Genomic DNA, 24323 nt, shown 5'->3' on the forward strand with positions numbered 1-24323 from the left:
TTCCTACGGTATTAAAATAGGAATTGAAAGTTTAAAAGAAAAACTTGAGGCATTTTCCATTTTTATTCCATAAATCAGTAATCCATTACAATCAAGTTCCTTCTCGTTGTCGTCACACCAAAACATAAAAAAACTATTGAATCGACATATCACTTACGCTAAACACAAACATATAAACAGTGTTGGAAGACACTGACCACAAACTACAGAATAAACGATTACACTTACTAAAATATACCTTTGTATCAAATAATATTCTTAACTAAACACTCTTCTGCCCACTCCTCAGTACCTTGCTGTTTACCATTCAAAATAGTGGATATAAAAATATGGGGTATAATTTTAGACCATACATTCAGGAAATCTTATTTACAATATCAGTTCAAACGCAATGTCAAATTTATTAAAGTGACCCTAAAGACTAGTAAATGATGGATAACATTTTTTTACAATTTTGACTTATCACTAGGATAACATGATAAACTAATAGAAAACTCTGAATTGATGTTTAACAGATGACTATGATTCATTAATTTGCGGGCTTTTGGAAATGTACCAAACCGTGTGTCAAGTGTCTTTGTCTATGTTTATCCGTCTGTATAAAGAAAACCAATCATACAATTTTTTATTCGAAAAAGGTAAATTGAAAAACTTGACTATTAGCACATTTTCAAAAAGCCCATATAACAAAATAACACTCAATAATCATTCACACATTGACTTACAAAATTAAATCACATCAACATTTAATTTTCACCCAAAAATTACTACTACATCAATTTATAATTTTTATAGTACAAAATACAGTTTCACAAGTATTTTTGTCACATTGAACGATGAAATATATTTCTAAACAGCAAACATCTGTTAATATCTGTGTAGTACACACATTTACACATTTTTCAAGTGCCAAAAGATTCTTGTACAACTGTAGACCAGAGAGATACCATGACTATTAAAAACTGACTGATATAACATTACTCGAGTGTTGCAAGGTACACATTAAGACAATGCAATAGCTAAATCGGGTATTATTTATTTTCTTGTTCTTGGATCCTGTCTTGACCGCTCATGGTAAGACACTAGTGAATTAACCTTATTAAATATTTTACCACATTCACTTATATAAACGGATTTATATCATTATTGATTACAATATGTAGTTTAATTTTGAGTTATTCATTAACACTGTACTATGAAGAAAAAATGTTTTTGGTACTATTTTAATAGCCTCATGCTTATAAACTACATTTCAATTAGTGCATACACTTCAAAATGTTAAGTATAAAATGCAAAATAAAAAAAAGTCATGTTTTCATTCGCAAAACTAGATAAGCTATGAATTAAACTTTCTTAACGGCATAATAATGTGCAAACAATAGATTATAGAACTATTGTCACATCCCTATGCAGGACGTCAATTTGACAACTGACAGATCAGAGTTAGGGTCACAGATCACATCGAAGCACCAATGTATACGAGCACTCTGTTACACTATATTGACTTCATTTTCCACAGGAGTAGGTCAAATGTGACACAAATATGATTCCGGTTTAAAGCGAGAAATTTTTGAGATCATTTTTGAAGTCTTATCACTTTGTACTATGTCCGGTTAAAGTTTGAGCGTGATTTGAGCTTCCGACGCCGCGTCTGCTATTTGCAATTATGGGCTGCCCGTTTTACTAGTATTGTTGTAAATAATTATAAATCGTTAAACGCCAAACTATTTATGAACAAAGCTAAAAGCCACGAATCTGCCAGCCTCTTCAATGAATTCAAGTTTTTGGACTAGACGCCTTTTGGCCTCAAAATGCTAAACGCGAATGCAGGCATTTCATAGATTATAAACAGCAGACTCGAAGCAGTTTGGTTGACCGCGATCATATTCATGACACAGAGCTTAAATCGAGATAATATCTAAAGGGAAGCTGTGGGCGGAATGCCACTAGATTTGAGTAGAAAATCGCGGTCTGGGCAACTCGAAAAAGTCGCCGTGGACCGAACGAGCCAATGCCTTGATGCTGGCCGCTATGTCCTGTGGCTCCTCCTGGTTATCATTATTTTTGTTAGAACAATATTATTCTCTCTCAACTCTCTTATTTATAAAAGTTTTTTTTTATTGTCGTGTAACATTGAAAATTTGACTTGATTTCTATTTAAATTCTATTCTAACAAAATATTAGCGCAAATTAATAATTTATTTTTTTTTAGTCTAAAAGGTTAAAAGTGGTGTTTTGTTAATTATAGTGTTACTATAATACTATATAAATATAAAGCCGTGTGTCAGGCACACCCTGATCACTCCACTTGGCTATAAACATAAACTATTAACGTAGATCTGAGGTAAATTAATTAGACAGAGGAAATAAAATATGGCGACATGACTCACATAATCGGCGAGATCAAGTTGCGTGTGCCTCTCGGGGAAGTTGGGCACGTTGACGGGCAAAGAGCGCGCTACGTCTGCGCCTGCGCCTGCGCGGCCCCGAGAGATGTGGATGCCTTCGTCGTTGCTGCCCTCGGCTATGATCATACACATAAATTATTTTCAACAAGACAAATAAAATAGCTGTTAACTCGAAAGCCTCAAGAGATCGCATATGTGACCAAATACATACTTAGTCCCGTTTATATCAGGTTGAAGAATTTTTTTAAAGGTAATTAATAGTAATTAGAATACAGCTTTAAGAAAAACTACTAAGGATGTAACAATAAAAATAAATAAACTAAAGTGGAAATGGGCGGGGCACATGGCAAGAGGAACAGAAAAGTTGGGCAAAAAAGTACTAAACTGGTGCCCAAGGTATAGCAAACGAAAAAGAGGAAGACAACTTAGAAGGTGGATAGACCAAATTAAAGAAACAGCAGAGAGTCTCACAGTGCAGAGGCATGGCGTTGGAGGAGGCCTTTGTCAAAAAAGAGAACACAGATACCTTAAAGAGGATTGAAATAAAAACGTGTTTAAAGGTAAAAGTATCTTAATTAAAAGGCTATCATTATTATTATTAATAATATGTACTTTATTTACACTGGCTTCTTAAAAAAAAAAAATATTTATTATGGAACATAAGATACATATATCACTTATTCCACGTCATTAAATTTGAAGGCATCCCTACTCATCGGCAAAGAAGACAGAGGGTGTAGGCCGAGAGAAAAAGCTGGCGTAAAAAACTCTCGGTACTCTTTTAAAACAGCAAATCAAGCAAGAAAGCTTCTATTATACTAAGAACCAGTTATCGACATACCATACCTAATAAACAAAACTATTAATTACAATTATTAACTTTTGAAAAAAAAAAAATAACAATAATCCAATAATTTAATTATTTTTTATTTCATAGACATCAGCTTATCAGCCTTCTGTCTCACACATGTCATCAATTTTTGTCCAAACTTGTTTCAAATATTTAATGGTTAAAATTTATTTTCCTAAGCTAAATGTGTGCAAAGAAGTAAACCAGTACATAAACATCAAACTATGTATTAAAACGAATAATACTCACGATCAGAATCATAATCATCAAAGTCCGACACCATGTTGCGGGAGTCCATGCCTTCAAGGTCGAAGATGTCCTCAGCATCCAAGGAGTCTTCTTCTTGAGGAATTTGAGCTCTGGCCTGAAAGTTTTTTTTATTACATATATTTTTCGAAAACTAATATTGCCTTTGGTTTCCGTGAGGCCATTTAAATTTATTTGAACTGAAATCAGCACGACTTTATTATGATATTAAATAATGTTGATAATATAATTCACAATTATATGATTAAAAAGTTTTATTTCAAGTGTCCAAAAACTCCTATTTGGAAAAAAAATGGGAAATATTAGCATATTAATAAAAACCTTTATTAAAATAATCAAGGCTTGCATATTTTGTCCTTATCGCTCTCTTGTTAATTTTCACTTAAATGAAAACATTGATCTTCATCACTATACTCTTCAATGCTATGTTACGAATAGGCTACTTCCCAGTTGCGTGGAAAATCTCAGAAATCATCATGATTTATAAGGCTGGCAAACTGATGACCGAAAAAACATCCTACCGACCAATCAGTCTGTTGCCTACTCTTTCCAAGGTATTGGAAAAGACAATACTTCGTAGAATTGTGCCAAGCCTTGTGGAGCGCAAAGTAATACCAGATCATCAATTCGGCTTCAGACAATACCATGGCACAGTGGAACAAGCTCACAGAGTATGTGACGCCATAAGAAAGTCCTTAGAACAAAGGGAATACTGCTCATCAGCATTTCTGGATATCCAACAAGCATTTGACAAGGTCTGGCACAAAGGCCTGCTATGTAAGATCAAGCAGAATATTTCCCACTCTTACTTTCCAATATTCAAATCTTACCTAGAGGATCGCATATTTTATGTAAAAGAAGGTGACGCCACTTCGGAATTTCAAAACATTGATGCCGGGGTACCACAAGGATCTGTTCTCGGCCCCATGCTCTACACGTTGTACACTGCTGACCTGCCGCTATTGCCAGGAATAACCACAGCAACATTTGCAGACGACACCGCTATATTAGCAAGCAATAAAGACCCAGGACTTGCATCAGAGGACTTGCAGAAAGGCCTTGACAAAGTTAACGAATGGCTGCAAAAATGGAAAATAAAAGCTAGTGCCGCGAAGTCAGTACACGTGACCTTCACCCTTAGAAGAGGAGACTGCCCACCTGTAAAGTTGGACCAATGTATTCTGCCCCACAGCGACCATGTAAGATATCTTGGCTTACACATTGATCGTGGATTAACGTGGAGGCACCACATCAAATGTAAAAAGCAGGAGCTACAGCTAAAGTACAACAGCCTTTACTGGATGCTAGGTAGAAACTCAAGACTTTCTCTAGATAACAAACTTCTTATATATAAAGTCATCCTTAAGCCCATTTGGACATATGGCCTCCAACTATGGGGCAGCGCAAGTGATACCAACATAAACATACTCCAGCGACAACAGAACAAGATCCTAAGAGCAGTTGCAAAAGTACCCTGGTACATTACAAACAACGAAGTTCACGAGCACCTCAACATAAGAACAATCAAAGAAGAAATCCGGAGACTGGCAGCTAAGTACAAAGAGCGGCTAAGCTGTCACCCGAATACACTTGCTCGCCAACTCACCATTAGACAGTATGTGAGTCGACTAAAACGTCACCATATTCTAGAGCTAGAAGACCGGCAGTAGCTCTAGACAGAAGATGAGTAGATGCTTCCAATGGGAAGTCACTCCACATGACAGCACCACAGAAAAAATTTGCTCATAGCCTTGGGGCTGATTGCAAATAACCGAAAAAAAAAAAAAAAAAAAAAAAAAAAATGAAAACATAGTAGTACATAGAATATTCGAAAACATTCTTAGATATAATAATTAATGTTTCATATTAGCCGATTTGAAAAACCCAAGAGGTTTCACATTATCAATACATTTGGAGCTTTGGAGCATTGTTTGAAGCCTTATGGAGACCACCGTAAACATACCTTAATATTGTGCGAGAACTTTTTGCTGTCTTTTATAGACGAAAGCCTTCTCCTCTGAAGGGGAGGAGCGAGGGGTGAAGGAGGCCCATTGACCACGTTGCTGTTCCAGGCTTCACTTTCGTTCGATTGTGCTTTGCTTATTATACTGGAACAAATGAGGAATGTTATGGATGACCTGTCATACATACGGAAAGGACATTGCAAGTGTTAAGATCATAATTTACAGAAGTGAGGTGACATTGACTATACAACCTCACTTAACAATTAAAATGTCAAAATTAGCTTCAAAAATGGCTTAATATTCTGATATGCATTGGGTAGATAATGTCTAAAAATCCTTTTATCTAATTCGAAATCCTAAATCAGAATTCTTAGAATTGTTTCTTTTAATAATTGGTATGACTTCTCGAAGTCACTTTCTCGGGTTCTACAATCAGGGTAAGATCTGATGATGGGATAGACAAACCGTAATCTCCGGTATTTTTTAAACCATAGTCGGGCGTCATTTTCATTAGGTTTACATTTAAGGAACTTTTGTAATATACAGATAAAACGAACAAAGAAGTAGTATGTTTAGTTTTAGTTCTTAAAACTATTGGCTGGTTGTTGCTAACTCAGTTCTACCTAGTAACATAATCTTACATTTTTATTAGTCGTGAAAACTGAGCTTTTAAATGATACATGCAATATGAGATTTGTCAGTCAGCATAATTTGTTTTTTGTTTCATAACCTTCTTTTATAAACACACTGTGCTTTGCGGTTTCACCCGCGATTCTTGATCATTGGACGATAATGTTATTAAAGTTCATTAATAGCTAGCTTATATCTATAATAATCTCTACATACTTCAAAACAAAGTCAGCAAGCTATGATCTTTGACACCAATCTATTTTCTATAGATTTTTTATATAAAACATATGTAATTAATTTAACATTCTGAAGAAGCGAGATAAGAATAATTAATAATGCAGATGAAACCGCGGGGCATATCTAGTGTGGAATATTTGTAAATGTACCTGCTTAAAATTTTGTGTTCCTTTTGTGCTCGTTCTCTGTATGCTTCATACTCTGCATACTTCTGCTCTTTGTATTGCCTGACCATTTCTTCAATAGTTTCTAATTGATTTTGTAGAGACTTATTTAGCTGCTTTCGTAAACCAACTGCTGCCATTGAAGATAAACTGGTCTTGTTACTCAGTATGTTGTTTGTGTCTACATTTTCTTTGAAGTCTATGCTAATATTTGATTCTGGGACCAATAAGTTAAATACAGGGGAATAGTTGCTTGATTTCTTCAAGTTATTTATGTTCTCTTGAGTAGTCTGTGAAGTGAATATTGTCTTTTATATTATCTAGTAAGAATAAATATACTAAATAATAATATTGTGACTAAACTAAAGCATGTAAAATTGTAATAATTCAACACATTTTAAACCATTAACTTATCAACAAATATGTAATTATCATTAGTCAGGAAGAGTGTACTTATACAAAACTAAATTTAACCTATTAAATGAACTTCGAAAATACTATAACAATACTATTTACCTTTGTTTATTATATAATCTAGATCCCCTAAATACATAATGGAATAAGCATTTCCTAACTAAACATTAAAAATACTTTATACCCAATTCATATTTTTATTTCATAAAATAAAAGTTTACAATACCTGTAAAGATGTGTTAATAAGGGCAAGATCTTTCTCTTGAAGTTTAGCCACAAATGTCACACCGCATGCCAAGCATGATTCTAAAGACCACTGCCCAGCAGGCCTGCTGCTAATAAGTGATGGTTGAATGATTGTACTCTCCAAAGTACTCAGTTGGCAAGAAATCAAATTCTAGAAAGAACAAGTTCATTAGTCTTTTATTAGAAACAGAAATGTATAAGAACTATATTCAATTAAATTGAATTATTAAAGTTATTATAAAACTGTAAAGTATCCAAATAACAACATGTCTAGTGATTAGGCAAGTAGCTCTTAACACTGAAGTCATGTATTCAAACCCCAGCTACTATCTAGACCAGTCAACTTTTAATAAGTGAACCATGACCAGAAATTAGTTTCAAAGCTGTTTATTCAGATGAAGGAATTATTTGGCTTTTGTATTTTTACAAATTTAGGCTAAATAAATATTCAAACTATGTAATTATTTTTTTTAATTTTTTCATTAAAAATAACCTACTAGTGTGGCTGTTAATAAAACCATTATTATTAACAACCTACTTAGATAGGGGGCAAACTACCAATCAATGTGCTTGATTTAATTTTATTTAAAAGACCTGCCTTTTATGATAACATGGCCATACCAAACTTTTTAGTTTGAAGCCTAGAAAAATAGTAAATAGACTTCCACTGACTTTATCAACAGGGGAAATGTATCTAGTGAGGACCGCTCCAAGTTTGTGCATATTAAAATACTTAATTATTATTATGAATTTTTTTAGCAGATTAGCAATGATGCAGGTACAAACAAACAAGCGAAAAATTCACAAGTTTCTTGTATAGTTTTTTTAACTCGGTAAATAATATTTATTATAAGTATTTCATCCAAAGTTTTATGTATGGAAACTGGAAATAATATACACGACCGCTGTATAAGTATTGATAAAAACATCTTTGAGAGATCATTATATAACGCCCACATTATCATAGAAAGCGAAACTACAAACAAGCTACCAAAATAACCTTTGTTAAAAATAATGTATTCAAGTAGCTGTTGTTTACTAGCGTCTATTCATATATCCGCTAATAATCACTTTATAGAACCATTCCATAGATAATTACATTCTCTTTAAACTTTATTTGATTTAATAACATACATTTCATATTAATTTTCACATAATATTTTAAATCTATCGCTTCTATAAAGTCAAGGTTGAATTATGTTTACCAATTTATGTACCTCATTGAAAAAAATATCTCTTTGTTCGGTCGACGATAGGTCCCGTCTTTCAATATCACTTATTTGTTCTACTTTAGCACAATTTATTGTTACATTAAGGCATTTGCAAACACAGAGAGCCATTTTTGTTTAGAAAATATTAAAATAAGTGGCTAAATAAAAGTTAATTATAAACGAATCGAGCAAATGAATAGAAGTAGTCAACTCGGTGATTTGGTAGATAAAAAACACGTTTGTGTAATGTGTATTATATTATTACTATGTATAATCTAACGCACACTATCTTAAGTCCTATATATCTTTAGTATATAAGTGCGAGCTTGACAGCAGTAAGAACTAAGAACAATAACACAATGTCAGCTGACTTTGACATTACACATTTTTGATATTGGACTTTGGAGGTGACATAGCTCTGAGTTGTGGATGATCATGACATTTCAAATTTGGTGACATCCACAACTTGCTTATAGTGCCTACGATACTAGATTTTAATTTTAAATTTGAAATTTATATTTTAAATCTATCTACTTTAAAACAATGTCGAAAAGAAGTCAGCCAAGCTGGAAGCCGCCAGCGCGACAGGATAGAAACCCTGTTTTAAAGCTATACAATAGTCTTACACGGCAAAAGGAAGAATTCATTTGCTCAAATGGAAACCGCATCAATTGGTACAGCTGTGGCCCTACAGTTTATGATGCCTCTCATATGGGTCATGCAAGGTATTAAAATATTTAATAAACTTAATCACATGTACCCGACATCTAATATTGTTTCATGTAATCTTAGAAAGTACGGATAACCTCTAAAAACAGATGTATATGTGTTAATGTAATATATATGTAGAAGTTATACTTAACATGAATTTTTACTAAGCATATAAATCATTTCAGATCATATATATCATTTGATATTTTAAGACGGGTGCTATGTAACTATTTTGGTTATGACATACTATTTGTAATGAACATTACAGATATAGATGATAAGATTATTAAAAGAGCTAGACAAAATTATTTATATGAGAAATACATTGAAGAGGATAGAAGTTTAGGTAATTTGTTGAATGATGCTACAACAGTTTTATCTTACTATGAAGAAGTTGTAAATAATACAGCTGATCAAGATAAAAGGAGTAGCTTACAAAAGCTTTTAGAAAAGTAAGTATACATAATATATTGAATAAACTATGCCAAATGCAGAAAATAAAGCTTTAGACTGTGTTAAAGATGAATTTTCTTGAAAGATAATAAGAAATTAACATTTTTTAGTGTTGCTAAGGCAATAAATGAATTGAAACTTGCAGTTGAATCTAAAAATGAAGAAAAAATATCTTTAGCTAAGAATGAAATGTTAAAATCAGCTAAAGATCCTTTCTCTGAATGGTTGGATGGTAAATATGGTGCTGAAGTTAAGGACAATGCAATATTTGCAAAATTGGCAAGATATTGGGAGAACGAGTTCCATAAAGATATGAAGGCACTTAATGTATGTATATAGTTGAATATATAAAAGCAATATCACAAAATAGGTTGTGGTATTGAGTCATTGTAACAATAGTGATATTTAACTGTTTCTTCTACAAAACATCTTAATGTAAAAGTTAAATAGCAAATAAAGGTATAGAACATTTGAATTTACTATGACAGTAAAAAGAGGGATAGGAAAAACATAATTGGTACTTAGAATAGATATAGTCATCTAACATAATATTGATATCTGTAATTTTTTTTAGGTATTGCCTCCAGATATATTGACAAGAGTTAGTGAATATGTACCACAAATTGTTACATTTATACAAAAAATTATTGATAATGGTTTAGCATATGAATCGAATGGTTCAGTATATTTTAATGTCAGTGCCTTTGATAGCAATGACAAGCATCATTATGCACGGCTCGTCCCAGAGGCATATGGGGATACTAAGAGTTTACAGGAAGGAGAAGGTAATAATAACTATATTTTATCAATACAGTGGTAAGATACGAGCAGCCAAGCGAGCTTTTGCTTTGATATGAAAGCAAGATTTGAGATACGAGGAATCACACACAACACTAACAGTTTCCTCCGCCTCAGGCTAGACCTCAACATGTTTGTTTGTTGCCCTCGTTTTCAAAGCATTTTTGATAAGTTAGGTTTGCCTTTTTTGCATTTTCAAAACTTTTAACATTTATTTATAACAATGGGTCGGAAGAAGATGATGTATTGAATTAAAGTGTAAAATCATTTTATTATTCGAAAACTGAGGTGGTGGAATGGATTAATGGCATTTCAATAAATTTCAAAGGGGAAAATTGCTTTGAGATACAAGCCATTTAAGATGCGAACAAGGTTACGGAATTAATTGAACTCATATGTCATGGTACCATTGTATTTAGTATTTATATATGTCACCGTAAAATTGGAAACACCGTTAGATTGTAATCTATCTCGCGAGATTGTAAACTGTCGAAAGATTGTGAACCTTAACGAACTGCTTACAATTTAAGGTATTATTATTCGGTAGTTATATGAAATTGTCTGGAAGTAAAATTAATCTGTAATTGACCAAAGAAGTTTGAATGATAACTAAGTTAGTGTAGTACAATCTACCAAATAATAATACGTTAAATTGTAAGCAGTACGCTGAGGTTCACAATCTTTCGACAGTTTATAATCTCGCGAGATAGATTACAATGTAACGGTGTTTCCAATTTTATGTTAACATCTATATTCATAAATATATGTTATTTTGTTATATGCTTCATGCAAGCTGCACAATATTATTATGTTAAAGTACTTCCAGTTAAACATTAATCATATGAATTCATAAAGTTGAAATGCCTTTCAGGTGACTTGATGGATGAGAATGCTGAAAAAAAATCTGCAAATGACTTTGCGTTGTGGAAGCGTAGTAAGACCGGTGAACCTTCATGGGATTCCCCTTGGGGAAAAGGTCGACCAGGTTGGCATATTGAATGCTCAGCCATGGCTGGTGACGTTTGTGGGTCCAATTTAGATATACACACTGGGGGTGTGGATTTGAAATTCCCACATCATGATAATGAGCTGGCTCAGAGCGAGGTAAGATCTAAATACTTCAATGCAATACAAATTAACAGGACAGCTGTGGGTTTATATAAACAAATCGATAATATCTCAATGTGGCAGTTCCAATGTAAAGGATAACCATTATATATGTAATAATAATATTACCATTAAAATCATGTATGTGTCTCTATTTATACAAATATTGGCTCACTCTATTATTGCGTTTATTTCTGCCTTTAATAGTAATTTGTGCTATGTTAAGTACATAGTATTGTCTTTTATTGACATAACTTTTACACATTTAAAGAAAATAATTTTTTTACTGGATTGAAGTTATGTATCTGGTAAAAAAAAATTGTTTTCTTTAAACTATGTTAAGTACATAGAAAACAAAACTACAAGCACCATCTTTATCGCTTTTTTGGCTATTTTTCACTGATTTCATCCCGTCATCATAGGTTTTGAATTCGTTTCTAGACGAGAGATTAGAGTTTCGTGTTAATAGGCTTAATAAAATAACCTAATAAACAGTAGAATTCAGTGTTAATTCCTATAAATTCTGTTATTTCCAGGCACACTTTGATAAACCAGGTTGGGTAAACTATTTCCTTCACACGGGTCATTTAACCATAGCTGGGTGTAAAATGTCGAAATCGTTCAAAAACTTCGTCACAATATCAGATGCGTTACAACGCCACACATCTAGACAATTGCGAATCGCCTTTCTGTTGCACGGATGGAAGGATACCCTGGATTACTCTGATAACACCATGGAAATGGCTATCCAAACGGAAAAGTTGTTTAATGTAAGATTATTTATTTATACTTATATTTGTGTACTTGTTCTGTATAGAATTGTTACTTTTTCCTATACCCATAGAATAATTGTATTTAACCATACATTTAGCAAAATTTTTCTGATTTTAAAAATTCTGGCATCAAGTAAAATTAAGTTTTGTTTGAGTAAAATACTACTGAACTTACAATACGTCAGCGCTAAATATTTGTTTGATAATTTAAAGCGCGCACCACCAGAGTTGCTGTAGCCTGTAAGATTTCTTATAAAATTTATTATTATATTATTAATATAAACGAATAGCTATTAAATGAAAAAAATTAATGGAACTAATTTTTAGAACTGTTATTTAACTTTACGAGAAGTTAATATGATCAGTTAAAATTTAAGTTTAACAATGTCAAGTTAAAGTTAGGATAGGTGTAGGATTGCCCTTCGTAACTACTCATTTTATAATTATTTACGATTATTTTTTTACTTAACTGTAAATTTTAACTGCCGAACTTGTTACTAAATATGCATTTTGTATTTTTCAACTTACAAAAACTACTATATACAACTGCCGCGTTAAATCGGTGCCTTAAATGAACCCTATTTTCATAAATTTATGAATCCACGATACAACCTTACATATCTTAGCTTCAGATTGCATATATTTCTTTGACCGTGATAAATGCGTATCAAAAAATGTTCAGGGTGAAAAATTACGCAAAAAGGCATTAGTTTCCACAGTCACAGTGTTTGCTGAGACGTAGGTTATGGTTAGGTGCTGATAAGGATCTTATTGTTTTATTTTCAGGAATTTTTCTTAACAGTGAAAGACGCTTTGCGCAGTGGTTACGATGATGGCTGTGGAGGCTGCTGGGACGAGTTTGAGCAGCAGCTTTCCAACAAACTCACTTCGGTTAAAGCACAAGTCCACGCCGCTTTGTGTGGTATGCAGTATTTTTAAGTTAAATTATGTTTTGCTGTTAAATTAAGTCTATTGTTTGTGTGTCAAAAATAGCTTACAAACCAGGGGTAGCCTGCTAATTCCCTACTAAGATTCAAATCGTTTTTAACTTGTTAATTTTACCGTCAAGAGTTTATGAAGATTTCTTTAGCAGCAAATTTCAAGCTCTCATTTTTGCATATTATTCTTGTGTGTCTTATGTCCTCGTTTATATAATAATTATATATCTGTTCCCTGCCACGCTTCGCTGTGGCACATGTGATTGAATGGTTGAAAAATGAGAAACAAAACAAAGAAAACAATTCATATAAGTTTCATTTTGCAATACTTTTACTGCAAATTTACTATTAAGAAAAAAAAAGATAAAAACAATCCTTGATGTAGATTATACATCATGCTAGAATTTCAGCTCGATTGATACAGAACTTTTTGAGTTTTTGAAGCGTACATAAACCAACATAACATTTTTATATATATATATATTTATATTAAATAAACCTTTTTAGAACACTAAGTTTATTTTTTACCGCAATACTTGTGCTATATGTGTTCACGTTTGTACCGACAATTCGTATATTTCTCTTTAAACTCTGACCACTGCATGTATGTTTAGTGTAGTTGTATGGAAGAGACTGCTATTATTATTATTAAGGCTACACGTTCTTGCCACAGATAACATAGATACCCGCAGCGCAGTAGACGCGTTACGCGAGCTGGTTGGGGCGTGTCACGTGTACTTGAGACAGACGACTCCGAGGCCGTCGCCCCTTCTCGCCTCCGCCGCGAGATACGTCACAGACATATTGCATACATTCGGGGCCATCGAAGGGCCTAGGGGCCTCATTGGGTTCCCTGTGGGAGATGCTAATAATGCCGGCGTACGTATTACTTTATATTTTTATTAAGTCTTAAATGTTACGGGTTTTTTCAGAAACTATTGTCGTTTGGGTAACGATTTAGTGTCAATTAAATAGAAAAAGAGAGCAGTGTTGGCCTTAGTGGCTTCAGCGTGCGACTCTCATCCCTGAGGTCGTAGGTTCGATCCCCGTCCAATGGACTTTCAGGCTATTTGCGCATAAAAAATTCGCTCGAACGGTGAAGAAAATCGGCGTGAGGAAACCGGGCTTGCCCGAGACCCAAAAAGTCCACGGCGTGTGTCAGGAACAGAAGGTTGATCACCTACTTGCCCATTAGATTGACAAATGATCTTGAAACAGATACAGAAATCTGAGGCCCAGACCTAAAGTGGTTGTAGCGCCACTGATTTATTTATTTTTATAGAAAAAAGGCGATTTTTATTTATTCTAATCTTTAACATATTTTGTTGTAAAAACAAACTGGTCTAATTGCACCGTTTTAAGTAAAGTACTCATTTGTATTTTTCATAGCAATAAAAGCGATTTGACAGATTTGGACGAAATAGTACTTAAGTTAAAAGTGTACAGTCAGATTGATTTATATTTATGAATAGGGGAGCTCCCAACTTACAACCCGTGCGCGATAAGTTGGGACCTGAGCGCGGTGACGTCACAGTGGCATGTTTGTACCGTCCGCAAAAAAGCGAACACAATGAGCAGCCGCCGCGGCTTCGTCCTTGCTTTTTTTAACCTAATTTATTATGTTACTCAGGGATGATGCTGCTTTTTATCTAATCTTTATTAATTTTTACACTATTTCAATAAGCCAGAACGAGACTAAAATTCCTAGTAAAAAACTTGCGATGCCAACGGTACAATACGGGCGCCATCGGGGAAGTGCAGGAGAAGCGGGCGGGGAGCCGCATTCCTAGAAGGTCCCAACTTATCGCGCACGTGTTATACACTTGCTAAGATCAGGCGGTCAGGCACAATTCGTGAATTAAAACTAAAAAAAATGTTTGTTTATTATGCTACCAATCTGTTTGCTTTATATATTAGGTGGGCTAAAAAGTTCGTAGGCTGACAGAAAAATCTTTTTTTTAATTTATAGAATTTGATTTTATAATTCAATATACATAGTTACCTTCGAGAGCGATACAACGATTATAGCGGCCGATTCCGGCGATTACCTCTTCACCAGAGCAAATTATCGCTTTCAAGATCTGAAACCGCTATATAATCATTACTGTTTACAATGTCATGTAACCAATAAACTTTTGTTTTACTAAAATTGGCCCTACGCTTTGTAACGTAAATCTATAGTGTTACCATTACACTATAATATACAATATATCTATCATATACCTGTTAAGGTGGAGGAAGCAGTGATGTCCTACCTAGAAGCTCTGAGCACGTTCCGCGGTAACGTACGCGACGCGGCCCGTACGGCCGGCGCGACGGACGTACTCGCACTCTGCGACGCACTCAGAGATGTTGTTTTACCAGAATTGGGAGTGCGGCTTGAAGATAAACCAGGTTAGACTATTTATTTTATATACCGGTGTATACCTACTGCTGATACTATTTGGAATCAGTATTTCATCGACGTATTTCCAACCAAATATATGCTACACAAGGCTCGCAATATATCAGCGTTCTCGTTTCTGTTTTATAATATTATTTTAAGACTTTGTCTTCTGTATCTTTTGACAAGACGAAAATCGTTATGATTCAAGGTGTTTTATTTTATTTTCAACTAGCTTTATTACTATATTGAAACAACCAAAGCTGGGACCTTGTTTGTTGAAAGAATAAAAAGTGGCTTTCTCAAATTTTTTTAATGGAATGTGAAAGTTCAAAGTTTTTTTAAGTTTCGTTCGTTAAAAATGAAAAGCGGAAAGGTTTATTGGACATTTATTTTCTCAGATCGCACAATCGTCAAGCTGGTAAGCAAAGAAGAGATTGCGCGGGAACGAGAAGAGAAGAAGAGGATCGAAGCAGAGAAACAAAGAAAAAAGGAAGAGCTATTGAAAGCTCAGAAAGCGAAGGAAGAACAGAAGAAGATACCGCCGCAAGAGATGTTCCGACGGGAAACTGACAAGTACTCTCAGTTTGATGATAAGGTATATTGATTGGTATTTGCTAGTTTTTTCGGATTAAAATGTTATTTATTACAAACTTACTCTTGGTGAAAATCGAAAATGGATTCATAATCTTATTAATAAGTTAATTCAATTTAAATGTTTCTGATTTTTAATCTTCTCATGTATAAAATTCTCGCGTCACAATGTTCGTTCCCATACTCCTTAGAAACGGCTCGACCGATTCTTATGAAATTTTTTATGCATATTCAGTCTGAGAATCTGCTACTATCTTTCAAACCCCTAAGTGATAAGGAGTGTCCACCGCATTTTTTTTGTTTTTGTTTTTATTACGATCAAGCCCTATTTTTTATTATAGATTATAGAAGATAGTTATTCTTATTGAACAAAACAAATGTTTCCTAGAAATAATACACATGGTAAAACAAACGTTTGCTGGGTCAGCTGGAATTTATAAAAAGTTGAATAATTTCAATTACAAAACACATTACTTACAATCAGATTATTTAACAAATAATGATTTCTAGGGCCTTCCGACCCACGATATAGAAGGCAAGGAAGTCAGCAAAGGCGCTTTGAAGAAACTGCAGAAACTCCAGCAGGCTCAGGAGAAGAAATATAATGAATATATCGCTTCAATTAAAAGTTAATTTAATGTATTTTAGCTTAATTAGGCATTTATTCCGTGTATTATTAAATTGTATTATTTTGTGTTCACTTATTAAAACGATATTTAGCTATAATTATTGATATCACCTAAACCTAAAATAACATTAAACATGTTTTTTTATCAAGGGGCAAATGGGCACGCGGCTCCCCTGATAGTGATGGACACTCACATTGCCAGAAGGCTCGCAAGACTTGACCCTTACTTGAATTGGTTCTGAAAGAGTGGGCAGCCTGTTCTACCTAATGGTGGTACGCGGCAAAAACTACTGTAGTTTATTAGCGTTGAGCGTTCTCAGTTGTGGAACGACGGACGTCGAGGTGATACGGTTAGAATTTCGTAATCTGCCTCGACAATTGCTAAAACTCAGCTGCAGGAAGACGCTGGTTACCAATTGTATTGTATTGTCCAAAATACGAACTGTAGACTTTTCAATAAATTATAATACTTATTAATTACGAATGCTGAAATTTGGAAGTATTAAAAATAAGTAAATTTTTCCGAGTTGGAAATAAATTGCTGTATTTCGAATAGACTTTGTGAACCGCATTTTTAATATTTATTTTAATACGCTAACATTGTGTAAATTCATGACAGTGTTGAATTGCTTAGATATTAAGCTATTTAATATATTTTTTTCCTATCTTGTTTGTTTTATTAAAACTATAATAAATTCTCTTTCTAGCAATAATCGGGCAATATAAGAGAATCACATGTTAAGCTACTTACTAAAGCTAATTTGAAATACATACTTTGTACAAATAGTCAATGAAATGTACCTACAGTTATCTACTACAACATAAAAGAAATCAGTGGCGCTACAACCTTTTTAGGGCTGGCCCTCAGATTTCTATATCTGTTTCATGATCATTTGTCAATCTAATAAGTAGGTGATTACCCTCCAGTGCCTGACACACGCCATCGACTTTTTGAGTTTCTGTTTTCTTTCACCGTACGAGTGACTTGAATTATCACATAGAAAGAAAGTCCATTGGTGCACAACCGAGAATCGAACCTACGACCTCAGGGATCAGAATGGCACGCTGCAGCCACTGGGCCATCACTGCTCTACTAAACATATAACATTATTTAAAAACGGTTCGCTAGTTTTTGAGATTACTAAACTAATAAACTCTTGCAAAAAAAGTAGTGGGTTTCCTTGGGCCCCCAGGGAAACCCGCCACTCTTCTGCAATGACTCTTTTTAGCACCCTGATGTTTTGTGGAGCAGGTTGCCCTGATCTTACTCTTCGTTTTAGAACCCAGGGATGCACAATTGGATTGGGGTCAGGACTTCGAACTGGTCAATCTAAACGACGTATCACACATTTTTGCATTACACTTCCACGTTGTCAGAACGAGCGAACATCGTTTCCTTTTGTAAATGTTTGAACCTTTTTGTATGTACGATTTGCAACCGTACAGGTATTGCAATGTAAATGACACCATGCAATATGATTTGCTTGTGTGTTCATTTCCATTATATCTTATTATATTCACTAAAGTTAGTCGGCATTCAGACCTCGTACCGGGCGCGACTCTTAATCTCATCTCACCCCACTAGTTTAGTCCATTGCTCATAAAATAAATAATTATCCCTTTAAATATCTTAATAATTTATCCCAACCCCGAACATTGTATATATTATGTATTCCATCTATGGATATGTCTTTAGTGTAATTGTTTTATGTTAGTATTAATTTAGAAAATAAATTAAGTTTCGCGTTTTAACGCCACAAAGGCGTCTTCGTGCGCTTTATCAAACTGTGTCGACGAACATCAAAAGCGTTATCGTTACTGCATACCATCAGGCCGAGTATAAAATGTTTAATTTGCTTTGCTACTCAATAAAGATACTTTGTTGAGTAGCACATATTTGCTCAAAGTGGCCGAACGCTGCTCTTGCGTAGGTAAGACACACTATTTCTGTTAGTTGACAATTGCAGTATATGTGGAATCTACGTAAAGTTGTTCTGACCGCTAAGGTTAGGTTAGGTTAGGTTAGCCACTAGGGCCTTCGGTTTGGCTAGTCAATGGTTAGACTGATCGAGGATCCTCCCTTTAGGTTGAAGAACGGTTCACAATCCTATACAAATCTTCCTCAACATATCTATATTGAGATAACTTGCTCTACATACTTAGCTTAACTTCGCCTTCAATCTACTTAAAGTGGTGGGGGTGTGCAACCCGTGAGTTCTTTAAGAACTCGGTTTCTTTGTACCTAAGGGATATGTGCGACGGCGAAGACCCCGTTAACAAAGACATTGCGGTTATTGAATGCTGTCTCCGACACTATCGACACTGTAGATATGTTCGCAGTAGCGACATTGTGTATTTTTAATATTGTATTTCTTTTTAATAATGTGTCTACTTTATAAGTTGCGAGGAGGTTTAACCAATAAGCTGCTAATTAATCCATATAACAATACTTTGACATGTTTAATTCGAAATAAATAAATCTTCACTACTATATACCATTGACTGAACATAGATAAATAAGTTGTCAATAAATTAAAACGCTATAAACGCTAAATGGGGTCCGCGGATTGTTATCTAAATATTAAAAATAAATTGGTGCGGCGTCGTCAAATCACAATAGGCGTACGCTTGAATGAATTGTATTCAGAAGCCGCGTGCGCGACTAAAATACCCTTAAAAAGGTGTACGGTAGTTTAAAAAAAGGTAAAAAGTGAAATAAACAACCTGGGTTGAGTTTTTTCGACAATAGTTCTCGTGGGGTGGCACAAGTAGCGCACGAGTCATGCATCTGTACTGTTATTTATAGATGTTAAGACCACTTGCTTAAAAATGTGGTGATTTTCAAATCTAGAATTTAGAATATTATATGGGTAATAGTCCGCATAGGTGCTTAGAATCAATGTGATAAATAAAACGTGTTTATTCATTATAAGATTTGGCAACCCTTTTAAATAAAAACATACCTGTGTCATCTCTTCCATAACAAACTTAATATTAAATTCCATAAAATATATGTATAGATACTACAGTTGCCAACACGCGTGAGTGCATGAGTGAGTGTGTGGGTGCATGTGAGTCAATGAATGAGTGCGTGGGAGCATGTAAGTGAGTAAAAAGAATGTAAAAAGAAGCGAATACAGTTAAATAGTGGTGGTAGTATACCTAATGTATACGTTCACTTAAGTTTTAGATTTCTAGAAATCTCAAAAAATCTGAATGCAACGATTTCGACGATACCTTATTTTAATTATATTATTTTTTACCTAATAGTGGTAATAAGTGTTTTAGTTAAATAAGATACCTACATATTTAGTAATACTGTTTATTTTTTGTATTCCGTACTTTCAGTAGTATCACATATATAGAACTGAATTTTAAAGATTTTGTTGTGTTGAGAGGTGCTTGTCACTCTATCGTGAAGATTTTATCTTAAAATTGACAATTAAATAATAGGATCACTCTCCCAAGAAACTTACCATATATGCAGTAGCTGAATTGCAGTTTGATTGACCAAAGTAACGGACTTTCTCAAGAAAAATTGTTACATTTAAATAGATTTCGGATTCGACAGTTTGCCAACAATGGAGAGGCAGGGGTGATTTTGTCTTTATACGCGGTTGACCTCCCGGCGAGATGTCAATCATTTGAATATCCGATTCGATTTTACGATAATATATTATAATCAACCAACGGACTGCAACGATTGCTTAAACCTTGGTTTTGCTTTGAATAGGTAAATTCGTATTTATTGGCGCAGAAATCGTAACGGCCGACAGGCGACTGTTATGTTAATTATATGTTAGATGTTATCTGAAAAGTACCCTGAGATATTTCTTTACTTGATTTCTTATGTATATAAGTATATACATAGCACCTAAGTAGGTGCTAATTTTCTCCATAAATTAGTTACCTTGTTTTAATGTTTTAAATCATAGTACATAATACATAACGCCTTGTGGAGATAGGAAGTGTTCTACCGCCAACCTAAAGGGACAATTCTCCCTTTTGAGGCATGTGGCTGATCTTGTATGTGTACTTTGTTATTGGAAACACTTCAGAATCGCGATTCTGGATATAGAATCATTGCACTGACTGTCACACTCTCTCTCTCGACTCTACAGTCTACAATATTTTTGGTTATAGTTATCGATAGTATACCTGTATGTCCTTTTTGTCAAACTTAGTGAATTATGAATGCTGTGTGAGTGAGGTTTCCGTAAACTCAGCTCAGGAGAACAGACTCATTTCTGCGTCTGTCGCAGAGATGATTTCTGTAATTAGTCTTTTGGTTCTCCAACACCAGATTTGTGTTTTTAACTATTTGCTTTGCTTGCTACTCCATATATGAGAGATTGTCAAGAAGGGTGGCAGAAGGTAGAAGTGGAAGAGGATGGGAAAAGTATGTATAAAGCAAAGACATCAATGTGATCTTGACGGTACAAAAAATAAATATTAAAAGTAATCTTAAGCATTTACTTTCTACCTTATTTCAAAATAAATTTAAAACCACAAATTAATATTTTCTATATAATTAATGTCAAGGTTTCGACGCTCCCTCAGATGTTGTCCCCCGTGCCTTGGATGGGTTGCAATTATTCCCTTATTTCGCGACCCCACTCAGCAGCTGAAAAAAAACCAATTTTGTGCGCTCATTAATTATTTAAATCTCATTAAACAGTGAAATTTACGAGTCTTAGGAAAATTATTCAGTTTACACGTTAATTACTTTTAAATTTTTGTTTATGTATAACTATAGCTGGTGCCCGCGACTTTGATCGCATGAAGTGTGTAAAGCATATTGAACTATCTTACATCGAACGAAAACTATCTTAATAAATGACGTCAATAGTTTTCCCTGCTGGAAACTATTACTGCGCTATAATTTTAACAATTTGTTCCAGCAAACGGTAAGCAGGCCTGGAAAAAATCTTAGGATAATACAGACAGCCTGACCTGCATAAGCCATGGCTCAACCCTGACCGTGCACTGATTGATTTTATCAAGTGTTTCAGGCTCATCTCTTACTTGACTGTAAAGATAAATTATAAATAAAACAATCGCTGAAATATATTCCTCAAAGTCCAGTTTCTATTAACTCTTGCCACATATTACCTTAATATAATAATCGATAAGATGGAGATCTTTTTTGCTGATTTACCTATACAAATATACACGTACGTAAGGGTAATTACACATTAATTACCTGGAAATATTCTGTAGGAAGTATTTAAACGATGGGACAGGAAATTAAAGCTTTATTGTAGATAGGTAAAACACGAATGTAGGGCTGACGGCTGCTTCCGATTAGATGATGGCGCCTCCTCTGTTTTGAGCAGACTCAAACATTTTCAAATTACGGAAATTAAGTGCCTCAAATAACGTTACTTTTTTTAATGACAATTATAATTTATTTGTAAATTTTTACGCACACATCAATATAATCCCAGTACTATATTATTCACCTCATTGGTGAACCCAATCAATCCATGTTCAAGTTGTCTTTATTCATGTCAAATAAAAAACTGTTTAGGTATTGTAATTTTTCGTCGTACTAGAAATGGCCGAGTGTAGGCGTAGGGTGGAGGGTGGCGATCGTCCACGCTTTAATTGTTTTTCACTTAGCAACCGCTCATGAAAACTCTAGACAGAATGAAGAAATCATTAAATCAACATTTTCCGAGATCAGATTTGGAAGGCTCAAAGTATAAGGCTCTTGTTTTTCCAGCGCCTCATTTCCGGGAGGCGGTAAGGGTGGCGAGGGCCTAAGTAATTTCGCTTAAGAACTCTAAACGTAATTAGTGTAGGGCGTGCAAAGGGAAGGGCTTGAAAGTTAGAGAGGGTTGCGTCCCGCGCCCACCGCGTCCGCGTCGCCTCTCTGAATATTTGATCGCGCGCGTCTCGCGATAATATTTGCCCGAGCTTTCCGCGATACCATATTTTCCTGTCTACACTAATAGGATAGAGAGGAAAGTTAATTATTATCCAACAACTCGAAAACTCGTGTCGTCTATGGTGCGATTTAGATGCTTTATCAGTAGCTTAATTGCAAATGTCTTAGAAAAACTATAAAATCCAATGTAGATTGAGTTCACATATAAAATCACATAAAAAATATAGGGAATATCAATTCTATACGTAAAGCAATAATTTTTTTTTTCGTATAGCAATAAACCGAGGAAATGTTGCCACTGCCAGAAGGACGAAAGTTTTTAAATTTGTTTTTCTATTTTACATTTAATTATTATTATTTATTATAACTATGTTAAGGTTATGTTTGTAGTAAATTATTCTTAACCTAGGTAAGTTAATAATATACAATTTTAGTATTTAAAGTGCGAGCGAAGCCAGCAACAGATGCTAGTCATGACATTTTCCTCTTCGCATTTTAAAGCTGTCGTCCGCATTTAATTGGGAGTCCGTGTTAGGTAAGTAGACTTGTAAAGGAATTAAAAACTCGCGCTACACTGCTTCCGAATACTTTTGATGTTATTAAGTTTTTCTGAAAAGGAAAGCTGTTTTGGACTTTTTGAAGAATATTCATAAAAATACACGTGCCAATTAAAAGGGAAATGGGGATTAATCTTTTCAAATGAAAATTGCTTTTGAAATTGATTAAATAAATTGATTTTGAAATGAAAAAATATTTACTTTTGTTGTTTAAAAAAAGAAATTCTAACATTTGGCGCAAGAATATAGATTTTTAATATCATTATTTTCAGTTTTACCATCTAAATGGTGATCGTCACTTTTATCACCGTACTATAATTAATACCGTCGTCTTTTGTCTGTTAAATTGTTTTTACAGCATAAAAACCATTTACTAAAGCAAATCGGATCCGAATAGTGGAGTTGAATTTCGTTTTGAAACCATAAACATGATGAGATTGCAAAATGATTTGAATGAATCCTTAAATTCCCGATAAAAACGCGCGAAATCCAGTAACCAATTAGAAACCTCAATTTTTTCTCATAAAAACGTATATTTTACTGTTAAGCTATCTATTTAAAACCGAATCCTTTTAAATTTTTTTTGTTCCGTCAAAATTTTATAAAAATGTTTTTTTTATGAAAATTTGACGGAAAACTACTACATGAAGCGTCTACTTAAGCTGTGGTTAGTTCATTATTTCGGATTTTTTTAAATTAGATTAGATAAATTTTTACTTATTAAAGTTAAAGTATGTAATTAATTATTGATATAATTTATAGAGAACAAAAAAAAACTAATCAAACATAGAGTTTAACTCATTTTTCAGAGTACTACACAATACTTTAGCAGTCAACGAGAGATTTGCATTTATTACAAAAGATTTATTAGACAGTTTCAAAGCACTGGTTTAGTTTCTAAAGACAGGCATGTGTGAGGTACAGCCCTGCGATTCTGTAACTCACTTTTCGAACTCACACAGCGGTTTTCGCATCGGCGGTGGCTCTCAAATCAGTCGTGAAGCAGTCATTTTATGATTTGGCATTCTAATAAACAATAAACCACAAACGGGAACCTTTTCAGAATGCCAAATCATAAAATAACTGCTTCACGACTGATT

The 24323-nt window shown here is 34.1% G+C and overlaps 2 protein-coding genes across 3 annotated transcripts; one reads left to right on the forward strand and one right to left on the reverse strand.

Moving 5' to 3' along the window:
- Window positions 1-49: 49 nt before the first annotated feature.
- LOC125061191 lies at window positions 50-8672 on the reverse strand. Of its 2 annotated transcripts, none has more exons than XM_047666434.1 (7): window positions 8386-8672; window positions 7161-7331; window positions 6506-6810; window positions 5489-5633; window positions 3508-3622; window positions 2391-2524; window positions 50-2048 (listed from the first exon to the last, which is right to left on the reverse strand). In XM_047666434.1, the coding sequence occupies exons 1-7, from the start codon at window positions 8518-8520 to the stop codon at window positions 1947-1949; spliced, it is 1107 nt and encodes a 368-aa protein (XP_047522390.1). In that variant the 5' UTR covers window positions 8521-8672; the 3' UTR covers window positions 50-1946. The 2 variants fall into 2 exon arrangements, with proteins under 2 accessions (XP_047522390.1, XP_047522391.1); XM_047666435.1 differs by having other exon boundaries at window positions 8398-8668.
- A 153-nt stretch (window positions 8673-8825) lies between these two features.
- LOC125061190 (cysteine--tRNA ligase, cytoplasmic) lies at window positions 8826-16874 on the forward strand. Its single transcript, XM_047666433.1, has 11 exons — window positions 8826-9116; window positions 9288-9554; window positions 9666-9882; window positions 10130-10340; window positions 11225-11457; window positions 11997-12230; window positions 13020-13155; window positions 13845-14050; window positions 15403-15565; window positions 15956-16152; window positions 16659-16874. Exons 1-11 carry the CDS (start codon window positions 8935-8937, stop codon window positions 16779-16781), a joined length of 2169 nt encoding a protein of 722 aa, XP_047522389.1. The 5' UTR covers window positions 8826-8934; the 3' UTR covers window positions 16782-16874.
- The last annotated feature ends 7449 nt before the right edge of the window (window positions 16875-24323 follow it).

This window comes from Pieris napi, chromosome 23 (assembly GCF_905475465.1).
Source record: "Pieris napi chromosome 23, ilPieNapi1.2, whole genome shotgun sequence".
NCBI lineage: Eukaryota > Metazoa > Arthropoda > Insecta > Lepidoptera > Pieridae > Pieris > Pieris napi.

What these genes read in the sequence shown, in the direction of transcription:
- LOC125061191 (XM_047666434.1), bottom strand. Translation starts at nt 8,520, where the DNA reads ATGGCTCTCTGTGTTTGCAAATGCCTTAATGTAACAATAAATTGTGCT. An exon ending in GAACACAAAATTTTAAGCAG is followed by an intron (nt 5,634 to 6,505) that starts GTACATTTACAA and finishes CATTTGTTCCAG; the next exon opens with TATAATAAGCAAAGCACAAT. An exon ending in AACTTGATCTCGCCGATTAT is followed by an intron (nt 2,049 to 2,390) that starts GTGAGTCATGTC and finishes AATGATAACCAG; the next exon opens with GAGGAGCCACAGGACATAGC.
- LOC125061190 (XM_047666433.1), top strand. Translation starts at nt 8,935, where the DNA reads ATGTCGAAAAGAAGTCAGCCAAGCTGGAAGCCGCCAGCGCGACAGGAT. An exon ending in ATGAGCTGGCTCAGAGCGAG is followed by an intron (nt 11,458 to 11,996) that starts GTAAGATCTAAA and finishes TGTTATTTCCAG; the next exon opens with GCACACTTTGATAAACCAGG. An exon ending in GCGGCTTGAAGATAAACCAG is followed by an intron (nt 15,566 to 15,955) that starts GTTAGACTATTT and finishes TTATTTTCTCAG; the next exon opens with ATCGCACAATCGTCAAGCTG.